The following is a 12,458-nucleotide window of genomic DNA, read 5'->3' on the forward strand; positions in this document are numbered from 1 at the left end:
CTCCATCATTATAACCTGTCTCCCGTCTATAATCCAGATATGAGCGATGGTAGCTTAGACCAGCAGCAAAACCCCTGATCTCTGACTCCTTCCCAGCCATACCACACGATCTAATCCTTTACGGGAAGCCATTTTCTGAAACAATTTTCCTGCCCTACTTTGATGAAAATAACTCATCTCTTGGAAAGCGGACAAGACAATGGTTAAGGGATGCCTGAGGTTGTACATGGTGTGAGGCAGCGCAGTCAAGAGCGGCGATGACAGATAATCTTTGTGAAAAAAAAGAACCAGAAAGTCCCCTGAGGTCTTGCCTACCGCAGTGGCATCTTGGGCAAAAAGTGAAATAGACAAAAATGCAGCCACGGTGGTGATGCATTTGAGCTCCTGAAAGGAAATCCGTGACCGGCCCGATGGGAGCAGGCGTTTTTCATGCCGTAGGAACATGGATCACATTCCAGCACACATCAGCCATGTCCTGACGATAACCATCCATCTCCTGACCTGCTTCGACCCCCCTATTCCCACCTGGCCAATAAAAAACTTCTTGGACTCAAAATCTAATGCAGGTTAGCTGATGGAGAGGGGCATCTGGCTGAATAGTTGAGCACATGGGTGTGGGTACGGAATGGGAAGAGGGTGGAGAAAAGTGCAGCGGATAGTATGAAATTAGATCCTCAAAGGCAGTTAAAGGAATCGATATTTGCGAAGTTTATCATGGGAAGAGTCGTTTGTAGCAGGCTGAAAAGTGGCAGAACTCCTTGCTAGCATTTTTAGATTCCACTAATATTTTATTTGGTCAAGTATCCACATCTTTCTAGCCTCAAGCCCAGGTGGCTGATGGGATAAGATTTCCTATCTGTGTGCAGAAATTCCCGTCTGTGTCCCACTGGAGCAGCCAGTTTAGGAAATGTGTCTCCACTCCCCTTCATTTTAATCCCAAAGCCTTCTCTTGAAGCCTCAGTGTCAAAATAACAGTGGGAAATATGCTTATTCGCTTTCTTGCCAAATGTTAGATGAGATGGTTTCATGTCTGTCCGTTAAGTGTGAAGCTACAGCCAGTTAGCATAGCTTAGCATAAAGACTGAAAACAGTGGGAAACAGCTAGCCTGGCTCTGCACAAATGTAGCTCAGTAATTAACACATTGCATCTCATGTTATTAATCCTCCCAAAAAATGGAGCGTAAAAAACAATAATTTGTCATTTTAAGAGTTATGCACCAGACTATTTCCTGGTTCTGAGCAGGATATTGTTGGAGTATGCCAGCCAAGAAATAGTCCAGTAATAATCCACTGTTAAACTGCAGCTTTCATCTTTACATTTCATTTTTTGCAACAAGAACGTGGTCATCAATAAGATGCAGGCTCTTGTTAGCATCCAACTGATCCAGGCTAGCAGTTTCCCCCTGTTTCCACTGTTTATGCAAAGCTAAGCTGCTGGCTCCAGCTACACATTACCATATAAACAGGCATTTAATTCTCTGCAAGATATGTCAGCATCATCCCTGCTTGCGCTTTCTGACCTGACATTTTCTCTCTCCCCAGGGACCTCAAGCACAACTTAATCAGCACCATCATGCCTGGAGCCTTCCAAGGCCTGTCTGAGCTTCGGAAACTGTAAGTAGACATTAGCACGATTCACATTCCATCCGGGATCAGAGCAGCAAACATATTAGCAGAAATTATAAACACAGGCATGGAAATTTTGAATTCAATTGTTCGGCATGAGACAAGTGAAGGAGTCAGCGTAGTTTTTTCTGATACGAGCAGCATCGTTTGCCAAATTCACAGTCGTTGCGGCGGGAGACAAGCCCACACATCCCCTCACATCTATCTTAAGTAGATTCTGTTTTGGCAGCTCGTGGCATGTGTTATATTGGGCTCCTGGTGTTCGTGAGACAATAAAGGGCTCGTTCATCAAGCCTCTCTGCCGATCTTTGTGGGGGCCTAGCAGTGTCATCTCTGGTGCCCCGCCGCACCGCCGTGGAAACCTCAGGGCCTCCTCACACGTCATTGGATGTGACAGGGCGGCTGTTTGCAGCCACTCGCAGCTCACTCATTGTGTTTTTGGACCCCGAGGTCTGGTTGCGGCGTGGGTCGGAGCTGGTCGTCTGTGCTTGCACCGCGTGACTCCCCTTCCCTCCTCCCCCTACTTGTGTTTTCCCTGCAAGGTCTGGGGCTTCTCAAAACAAACAGGGGGAGATAAACACATGCTCTGGACAGCTCTCCGCTGGGTAGTGTCAGAGGTGCAGCAGAGCAGATCCCTCTCTGGCTGTGGCTATACATCACACTCAGAGGTGGACGGTAGAACAGGGGCCCTGCTTTTATACCATCGGTGATAAACCTTTGCTGGGCTCCCATGGCGTAGAGATAAGGGAAAGTGGCAGGGACTGTGCACATGCTTATTTAGATGTTCAGCTTTCTACACCTACGAGTTGTGGACAATATAAGAGCTAAAGTAAATTATCACTATTTATTTGATTAGAAATGAGACCAGGAAAGAGGTCCTGCACAGTTTTACTTGTATGCTCTGGTATGTAGAGTTTGATACATTATCACAGAAACAACACGGGTACTGAAAGGGTGGAGATATCACAATCTGCGACTGCGACGAGCCCTCTTGATTCAAAAATTCAACGCATTCCTTTGTCTTTTCACCCTTTTAGCGACCTGTCCAACAACCGCATTGGCTGCCTGACTGCAGACATGTTCCAGGGATTGACCAATCTCACCAAACTGTAAGAGACAGAGAGATCGATTCCATGAAAATACTGTATTTTCCACACTGCGGGGGAAGCTGTCGAGCTAATTCGTTCATCTCTCACTCGTTTTCTGCTAGAAACCTCTCTGGCAACATCATATCAACCATGGACCCCGGAGTGTTTCAGGAGCTGCCCTCCCTCAAGCTCGTGTGAGTGTTAGATACCGTCGGCACTCTCACACCACGCCATTCCATGTCGGAATAAAACAGCAAATATTGTAGACAAAGATGACGTTTATTATTTCAGTTAAGATTTATTTTGCCTAGGATTTTTACAATGACTGCAGAAAAACTCAAATAAACAATGAGGATATATTTGACATATATTTACTTTAATTTAGATATTTTCATTTATGTATTATTTCTGGATGAAAAACTCATTTGAACTTATCCCACAATAAATCAGAAGATAAGCTGCTACAGGCTTCTTTTTTAAATTAATTCGTCTTTTAACTATAAACAAGAAAAAGTGAGCATATCAGGCCAGTGTAAGCCAACCTTTGAGGACTGATTTTAAAGTTCTGCTGCTTGTTTACAAGGTTTGGGTCTGGTCTGCTCTGTTGTTTTATAATCCGTCACAGCCTCTCAGATGCTCTGCTGCCAGTTTATAAAATACAAACTGACACAAATAAGAGAATCAGCCGATCAGATCACTTTTATCCTCCACATATTTTATTGTTCTTATGTTTTCCTTTTTTTTCACATAGTGTATCTGTTCTTGCTCCCAGCTGCCTCTTTTATTTGTTTTTCTGCTTGTTTTTATTAATTTATTATTTATTTTCTTGTTTCTTCAGTTTATTGCAAAGCACTTTGAGCTACACCCCTGTATGAAAGCTGCTATTTAAATGACATTTTTACAATTATTGTTTATTATAATTACAAATATTTCAAATCTGAACAAACACTCGCTTTTTTATTTTTTTTGCAGTACTGGCAGTTCTTGACATAAAACAATCAATCTTTAACATGTACCAGATATATAGTGAAGGTGGCTGTGATTCAACTTACAAATATACATCAAGCCTTCAAGTATTTTTTGCCATGTATAGGTATGATGTGCTGAGCCTATAATGAGCTGTAACTCGAGATAACGCTGTATCTGAGACATGTGGAGTGGAAAGTGAAAACTCTCTTATCTCCCGTCTCTTCTCTGTCCAGGAACTTCAACTCAGACTACCTGTCATGTGACTGTGGGTTGCGTTGGGTCCCGGGCTTCTTTCGCAGCAGTTCGGCCCGGCTGGGGGACGAAACCCTGTGTGCCTACCCCAGGAGCCTGAAGGGAAAGCCCCTGCGTGGACTAAGGGAAAGCCAGCTGAGCTGTGGTGAGAGTCTGGCTAGAATGAGACATATGAATGAGGCGGTTCACCGCTTTGTTGCATAGAACATTGGCTTGTGGATGACAGTGACAGTGCACTTATAACAGCGCTCAAGATCGTCTCGAAGAATTTCTAAGAATTAGCACACCAAAAGGGTGGAAAGGGATCAACCCCAGCAGCTCAGCAGGGACATATTTCTAAAAGTATCAGTGAGCTGTGTTGACAACTAATCCTGCGGGTTGCGTTTACGAATTGCCGCAGCCTGCATCCAATCTGCAGTAGAACAGCAGACTCATAATGGCTTCTGTGGAAACATTTAGCTGAGGTTGAGTAATGAGAGAGCAGCAGAAATAATTCAGGGTGATGTGTAACGGTCACATCTGCGTCCTGTCCCACCGTATCGCTCAGATGGTCCTCTGGAGCTGCACACCCTGTCGCTGCTGCCGTCCCAGCGTCAGGTGGTCTTCAAAGGCGATCGGCTGCCCTTCCACTGCACGGCCGCCTTGGTGGACAAGATCACCACCCTGCACTGGCATCACAATGGTCAGCTGGTGACCTCTGACCCAGAGATGGGTGTCCAGCTGGAGAGCAATGTGCTGCATGACTGCACCTTCATCACCAGGTACAGACACTTACTGTGTCCCCTGAAGATGCTGTCTGATATATTTTATTCCTGTGCTAAGACAATTTTGAGTGAATTAATAAACTTAAAGAAGAATGTTTAACTAGCTGAGACACATATTGCAGTGTGTGTTGTTGGTGTTATAATGAGCTGTCTCTACCCTCTTTATCCAGTGAGCTTATTTTATTCAACGTACATGTGGAGGCCAGAGGAGAGTGGGAGTGTGTGGTTTCTACTGGGCGGGGCAACACATCCCGCAGTGTTGAAATAGTGGTTCTGGAGAACAGCGCCTCCTTCTGTCCAGAGGACAAAGTTGTCAACAACCGTGGAGAGTTCAGGTTAGTTGCAGTTACACTGATTTTTATTGCATGATTTAGGATTCAGCATTCTCATCCGTCTTTGGTTTTAATCCTCAGGTGGCCCAGAACTCTGGCAGGCATCACCTCGCACCAGTACTGCCTGCAGCTGCGTTACCCCTCCCTGTCTGTGGAAGGGGGTATTGAGCAGAAAAAAGCCTCTCGATACTGCGACCGCTCTGGAAAGTGGCAGGAGGGTGACTATTCAGACTGTCACTACACCAATGGCATCACCCGTGTCCTGCATACCTTCATCTTGGTCAGTGGTGCTGTCAGAGCAAGCTTTACCACAGCACATGGTTCCTGTTAGCGCTGTGTGGACTCTCTCTCATCACACCGTGTTCTGTTTTTGCTCTTGCATTGCAGAGGCCCATCAATGCCTCCAATGCTGTCACCGTGGCCCACCAGGTGCGCACATACACCCTAGAGGCTGCAGGCTTCACTGACTCTGTGGATGTGTTGTATGTGGCACAAATGATGGAGAAGTTCATGGAATATGTCCGACAGCTGCGAGAGGTGAGAATTGCCTGTTTGAAATGGCTGTTTACAGGTGTGTGTGTGTGATGAACTGCCTCTTCACTGTAAAACCTCTGTGTGCATGTTCCAGTTGTCAGAGGTGTTGGTCGAGATGGGGAGTAACCTGATGCAGGTAGACGGCCAGATCCTCGCTCTTGCCCAGAGAGAGAAGAGAGCTTGCAGCTCCATAGTCTACTCTCTTGAGACGCTGGCCTGGCCTCAGCTCCACAGTCACGCTCAGGACTTCTCCATGGTAGGAACTTTTGACTTTTCTGTTTTCTTTTTATCTCATCATGATATAATATTTCATGGTGACAACAAGAAATACATGTATACATGTATATATACATTTAAAAAAATTGGGACACTGTCTAAAATGCAAATAAAACCAGACTGCAATCATTTACAAACTGTGTTCACTGACAACAGTTTTCTGAAGTGTTCCTGAGTCCATGTATTACATAATTACATATTATGATTTATCCAATGTCCAAGTGTTAAACCTTGCTCCACCCTTGCTTGTGAGCGACTGAGCCTTTCGAGGATGCGCCAACTTGTTTGAAACATATGTCAAATTCAGAATAAGCAGATATTTATAAAAATCGATGAAGCTGATGAGGTAAAACATTGAATATATTGTCTTTGTACTGTTATATGTTAAAAAGGATTAGCAAATTACATTAATCACAGTCTGTTTTATTTGGGTTTTACGCAGCATTCCACCTTTTTGTGCATATTTTTAGTTATATTTTCATTGTAATTTTGCCAACAAAACAATGGTCTGTCCAGAAAATGATACCTTACCAGGATGCCTGGTAACATTATATGAAGCCATTTCTATTCTTTGACACTTCCAGGTGTCTAGGAACATTGTGATGGAGGCCCACTTAATTCGACCAGCACACTTCACTGGCATAACCTGCACTGCCTATCAGCGCCGTGACGTCTCGACGGTCAGCCTGGGAATGGAAATGACGGAGTCCACTCACGAACAGCAGCTTCGTTTTCGCTGCAGCACCGGCTCCCATAACACCTCCCTCAACAATTTTCTGCTAAAGGTGAGGCGTGAGCACCATCATGCGTCCACCTGCGGGTACTATTAGGACATACTGTGCCATCAGTAACCTATTATATCTGCATTCATAGTATTCAAGGTGTACTGATTTCAACGATAAACGCAAAATGTGCATGTGTTTTTTTTTTTCTCCAGAATTCGGTAGCCCTGGCCTCTGTGACTCTCCCAGCTACTCTGTTTCCTCCTGATGCTCCTGCAGACTGCAAGCTGCAGTTTGTAGCTTTCAGAACTGGCAGCTTCTTCCCTCTGTCCGGGAACTCAAGCAGCTCTGGGGAACACTCTCGCCGACGTAGCGTAAACACTCCTGTCATCTTTGTTGGCCTAGGTGAGGAACCTTCTCAGCCTATTCAGAGACACCACCTTTGTTTTCTCACATTTAAAGGAACAGTGCATCCTAAAATACTGTAGCATTTCTGGGCCTTTTTTCATTCTCGTTCTAGCTTGTTCCAGCTCTTGTAGTCAAAGAAGCACCCTCAGTTTTAAATGAATTTTTAAGAAGGGCGCCACTTTCTCCACCAACAATTGCATTGGTCGTATTTTTGCATATTTGTCATTGGTGCTGGACAATGAGAAGAAGCTCAAATTGTAAAAAAAAATTAAAAAAAAGGTTCTTTGTCCACTCATTTTTCTTGACCTTGATGGTCGCTCCTATGATTTTAGCTCTTTCCACCTACATATAAAGAGCACAGTGAGTCTCAGCCTGCAGGGGGTGTTGAGAGTCATTCTAGGAATTGTGGAAACTCACTATAAAAGAATATGAGACAGGCGGAGGGAACATGCAATCACAAATTGACTTCCGTGACTGATATTTCAGTTCAATAAACAATAAACATTCTAGTCATCAGTACAGTTTTGGATTAGTCATTTTCCCCCTCTCTGTGGCAGATGGCTGCAGCATGTGGAACCACTCAGAGCCCATCTGGGTTTCGCTGCGCCACTTGTCCCCTGGTACTGATGCTGTGGCAGCCCAGTGGAGCCTGAAGGCACTGGAGAAACAGGGAAGTTGGAGCCAGGACGGCTGTCAGCTGGTCCACAGTGACAGCAGCACCTCCACGATTCGCTGCTCTCTGCTTAGCAATTATGCTGTGCTGCAGGTAGGGTAGCCTTGACTCTTCGATTCAACATTCATCCAGGATCACCAGGGATGAATGAGACTTTCATTTGTGTGTCATTTCTTTGTAGGAGGTGCCTGACTTCCCCAACTCCACACCCATCTCTGTAAGGGTGCTCCACCCTGTGGTCTATGCCTGCACTGCAGTGCTGCTCCTTTGCCTCTTCACCATCATCATCACGCACATACTACACCACAGGTACTGCAGTGCATGTACATAAACAGACGTCTTGCTCCTGTTTGTTGATTACTTTATCTCCTAATGATTTTACTATTCGCCTTTACAGTTCTATTCACATATCAAGAAAAAGCTGGCACACATTACTGAATACCTGCTTCCACATCGCCATGACAACAGCCATCTATGCAGGAGGCATAAGCTTGACCAGTTACCCAGTGGTTTGCCAAGCAGTAAGTCCTAAATTTGCATCTCCTCATTTTGACTAGCGGCATGTAAGCTTGATGTCTTATCCGACTGTACCATGTGACAGGTGGGCATCGCCCTGCACTACTCCTCGCTGTCGACCCTGCTGTGGATCGGAGTCAGCGCCAGGGTCATCTACAAAGAGGCTGTGTGGAGAATGCCACGGCAGCCGGAGGGAGAGCCTCCTGCTCCACCTACTCAGCGACCTATGCTCAGGTCAGCGAGCAAGCCACAGCTCACCTTCACCCACTTCCTGTACCATGGGTTTGTTGTTTGCTGTCAATACCGTTTATGTTTTAGACAGATGCGGGACCTCTGGTGCATGGCCACCCAGACTGTGCACCATCAAAGTGGGTCATTGTGCCCAACAACCAAAGTCTCTCTGTTTGTAAGGAAACCTTGAAGGGACATAACAGAGTATTGCTGTAAGGCTCAAAAACGCTATAAGCCAACATGAATTCAGAGTGGGGGAGGGGAGGAATGTATGAAACCAATGTAACAGAAGCAGAGGGGGTCATCATAAATCAGAGCAGGGTGGTTCAGGGGGTGCGCTGTCTTTCCAAACATTCCCTTCTGTGTCTCCTCCCCCTGCCCCTGTGGTCCTGAAGCTGCGATCATACACCGACCTCACTGGCCCCCTCAACGCCCCTTTGTTGCCCACTCATCCACATGGGATCAGACCGCAATAAATCACAGACTTCTTGAGCCTATACTGACCCTTGTAGCACTCTGCCCACTAAGAGAGTGAAGGATCGCGCAGCTCTGTTCAGATTACAGACAGCCAGAGAGACAGAAAAACACGAAAAGGAAAATGACACCGACATGCATGCTTTAAAAGCATCGTAGCAGCCAAAGGTCGCAGAGCATGACACAAACAAGACCTGCTCTCTGTTTCTAAAACTGTACCTGGGAACTTGTTTTTGATACATTTTTCTTTCTTTTTCAAGGTTCTATTTGATAGCTGGTGGAGTCCCACTTATCATTTGTGGGATCACTGCAGCTGTCAATGTCAACAACTATGGAGACAACAGCCCTTAGTAAGTACTTCTCCTTTTATCCTTGAGCTATTTGGCCCTTGACTTTGTGTTATTTTGCATGGTGCTGAAGCACATAGTTCTTTTTGATATGTTGAATACACAGACATGTCCTTGTTGTGCACTGACCCCCCCTGACTTCTTTTCTGCCTCTTGCAGCTGCTGGCTGGTGTGGCGCCCCAGTCTGGGGTCATTCTTTGTCCCTGCAGGCCTAGTGGTGTTGGTGACCTGGATCTATTTCGTGTGCACTGTGTTTCGCCTGAGGCACCGTGAGACCAAAGAATGCACCGGAACCACCCTGTCCTCTCCTGTGACTGAGAGCCAGCCTGCACTGGCAGGAAGCACCAGCCTCCTCTCCACAGACTCAGTGGTAGGACCTATAAACCCTGTTGTGGCGCCAGAGGACCAGTATTCACTGAAGACACAGTTCTTGGTGCTTGTGGCAACCCACTTCCTCTTTGTGGTCCTGTGGTGTTGTGGAGCCATGGCAATGTGGCTGACGGGGCACACTAGCTTGTTGTTTAGCTGTCTGTATGGGATGGCTGCCATAGTTTTGGGGGTGTTTCTGGTGATACACCACTGCTTCCGACGTCTGGATGTGCAGGCCTCATGGCTGGCATGTTGCCCAGGCTATCGCAGCTCCCATCCCATATCTACTTACACACACACCTGCACTACCGGGAGTGGAGTGCAGACCTCTGAGCAGGGATCACAACTTTTCATCAACTGCCATCCACCTGGTGACTCTCATAACTCCTCATCAGCTCGGTCATCATCAACACCAAGTGGAATCAGCAGTGTGGGCCCCGGGCCCTGCAAGCTCACCAACCTGTTGCAGGTGGCACAAGACAATCCAAACAACTCTTCACGTGCTCCTGCAGGCAACAACACCAGCACCAGCACTGACAACATCACCAAGCCAGCAAACAATATTCTGCCAACCATTAACTCTGCGGCCCCAGTGCATCCCCAAAGAAGGAAAGTGAGTAGCAGAACTAAACAAGGAAGTAGCCAGTATCACCATCGGGGTGAGGGCCGAGGTCACTATCGTCTCAAGGCTCTAAGGACTGCTGGAGGTGGGGGCAGCCTGGGAGCTTTAGGGCCCACTGGTTTAGAGCACCTCAGTGCTTCACATGGGGTTTACAAACAGGCCACGAGTGAGAATGGCAGCATCCACCACAGCCTTTCAGAGAACCAGGCCAGCCCGCTTACCAACGGGAAGCGCGTTGGAGAATCAATGGCAACCAGCCCCTCAGAGGGAAGCGATGGGGGCAGCAGCGGGAGCCGCAAACCCTTCCCCCTGCTGCCTTCTATGGCCAGCAGAGCGGCCATGCATGGCGCTCAGAGACGATGTGCCAGCAGAGACAATTTGAAACTGGCGGCTGCTGCAGAACGAGAAAGTAAGCGCTGCTCCTACCCTTTGAACAGTGTCACCACCACTGTGCCAGGGGCCGCTGCCCCAAATGGCACCCTCAAAAACTCAGTGCTCGAGCTGGAGCAGGACATGAGTGGCACAGACCAATCCCAGAGCTCCGTCGGAATGAAGAGTGGTTTGTGGAAAAGTGAAACCACGGTGTAACCTATACTTATATGTGAACGTCTATGCATGACCTTAATGGACTCTTAAATGATTGGGTTATGTTTTAATGGTCTCTTGATTATAATAATTATATAATTTAAGATATAAAATCATGAAGGCATCCAGGACCCTAAACTGGTACTTTTGCCTCCGCATTGTAAGAGTGCTGTGAAATGGTAAAAATAATAAGGCAGGTTTTTTTTTATTGTCATTTTCAAACATAAGATACTCACTTATTTTATTCATTTCACAAAAAAAGGACAAGATGTCTCCAAAATTGGCATATGATGTTGATTTTGGATGTCTAATGAAAGCTTTACTGTTTTAGTTGTGATTTTTCTATGCATATCAACTATAGCATGATATGGATTGCAAGGTCCATTTCAAAAGTACAGCTATATGCATTTAATTTGTGGACAACTTTTCACGCTTATATTTGCTTCAAGTAATTGTTTGCATGTGCTCATGTATGCTGTTGAATGTTTCGTGTGTTTGTGTGCGTGCATGCAAGAGTGTGTGTGTGTGTGTGTGTGTGTGTGTGTGTGTGTATGCACATACGTTAGGAAAGTAATGGCATGAATGTGGCTGTACAGAATCTCTGAATGAATTAAAAAAAGCTATGTGAGACTTTTGAAAATATGATGAAACTGTTTCATTTTTATTTCTATGTACTCCAATCAGCACTGACAGGTGCCCCCTCAACTGATAAATTAGGAGAGAAGGGGGAACAAACAATTGGCCTTATCTCACCCAGTCACTTCTTTCCATTTTCAACACAAGCAGAATACTATTTCTGTTCTAGTGCATGAATTACTGCCCCCTCCTGGGTGGCAGAGAAACTTTTTGGTCATTATCATTTTAGCCTTGCAAGTCAGGCGATTCTCACAGGTTTTGCAGTGAAAAACTCATCTAACCCATTCTGACTTAACAGTAAACCTTCTCATAATTTTAGAGGTGTTAGTATGAAATATTTCTCAAAGGATCCACAAAACACTTCTCACACATCAGGAGCCTGACCAAAAAAAACTAAATTACTGCATGCAGATCACAAGCTTTTTGAATAAATTCAGTCAGACTGTTGCCTTCACATTGTGTGGACTTACAAAAGCCTAAGCTGGACTTCTGTTTTTAGACAATTTTATACACTTGCAATTCAGGAAATTACATTAACAGGAAATAATGTTGCTACTATGCAGCTCATTGTCACTGCTTTTTCCCATTGTTCTTTGGGAGGAAGTCCTCATGAAATCCAGAGAATCACATATTGTATGTTGCTACTGTTAGGTGTTGAATATGGTCAGTCTGTCATGCATACTGTTGTAGATTGTGTGTGCAGTGTGAGCTTTTGAATCATCCCTGAACAGGATGTATTCAGGATGTAAGACATGAAAATGATCATCTATCCCATGTGGCCATGACTTATATTGAACCACTCACTGAGAACACAAATATAAACATGAAGATAGGCGTGTCTTGTTCATGATTCAGTATGAATTTCAGTGCCATCATGTGCAGGTACGTCATTTGTCTGGTGCAGATTGTTATCTGTGCACACATTCTCTGATGGCCACAGCTGAGTTACCCAGATCCAATGTTGATCTAATCTAATCTGTATCAGTTGTGATTTTGCTAATGATTTCCAGGCTGTAGGTCGAATGCAAGATAGA

At 45.4% G+C, this 12,458-nt stretch overlaps 1 protein-coding gene across 1 annotated transcript in view; it reads left to right on the forward strand.

Annotated features, from left to right (window-relative positions):
* Positions 1-12,206, forward strand: part of adgra2 (adhesion G protein-coupled receptor A2) — a 39,598-nt gene extending 27,392 nt beyond the window's left edge. Inside the window, exons 3-19 of the mRNA XM_041936735.1 lie at positions 1,543-1,614; positions 2,664-2,735; positions 2,837-2,908; positions 3,917-4,080; positions 4,483-4,696; positions 4,870-5,034; positions 5,113-5,311; positions 5,419-5,568; positions 5,660-5,821; positions 6,426-6,626; positions 6,779-6,968; positions 7,529-7,737; positions 7,826-7,953; positions 8,042-8,165; positions 8,246-8,394; positions 9,126-9,215; positions 9,372-12,206. Of these exons, the coding sequence (XP_041792669.1) occupies positions 1,543-1,614; positions 2,664-2,735; positions 2,837-2,908; positions 3,917-4,080; positions 4,483-4,696; positions 4,870-5,034; positions 5,113-5,311; positions 5,419-5,568; positions 5,660-5,821; positions 6,426-6,626; positions 6,779-6,968; positions 7,529-7,737; positions 7,826-7,953; positions 8,042-8,165; positions 8,246-8,394; positions 9,126-9,215; positions 9,372-10,791 (3,781 nt within the window). The 3' untranslated portion in view covers positions 10,792-12,206. The remainder of the gene's footprint in view (positions 1-1,542; positions 1,615-2,663; positions 2,736-2,836; positions 2,909-3,916; positions 4,081-4,482; positions 4,697-4,869; positions 5,035-5,112; positions 5,312-5,418; positions 5,569-5,659; positions 5,822-6,425; positions 6,627-6,778; positions 6,969-7,528; positions 7,738-7,825; positions 7,954-8,041; positions 8,166-8,245; positions 8,395-9,125; positions 9,216-9,371) is intronic.
* Positions 12,207-12,458: the final 252 nt, after the last annotated feature.

Source organism: Chelmon rostratus, chromosome 5, assembly GCF_017976325.1.
Source record: "Chelmon rostratus isolate fCheRos1 chromosome 5, fCheRos1.pri, whole genome shotgun sequence".
NCBI lineage: Eukaryota > Metazoa > Chordata > Actinopteri > Chaetodontiformes > Chaetodontidae > Chelmon > Chelmon rostratus.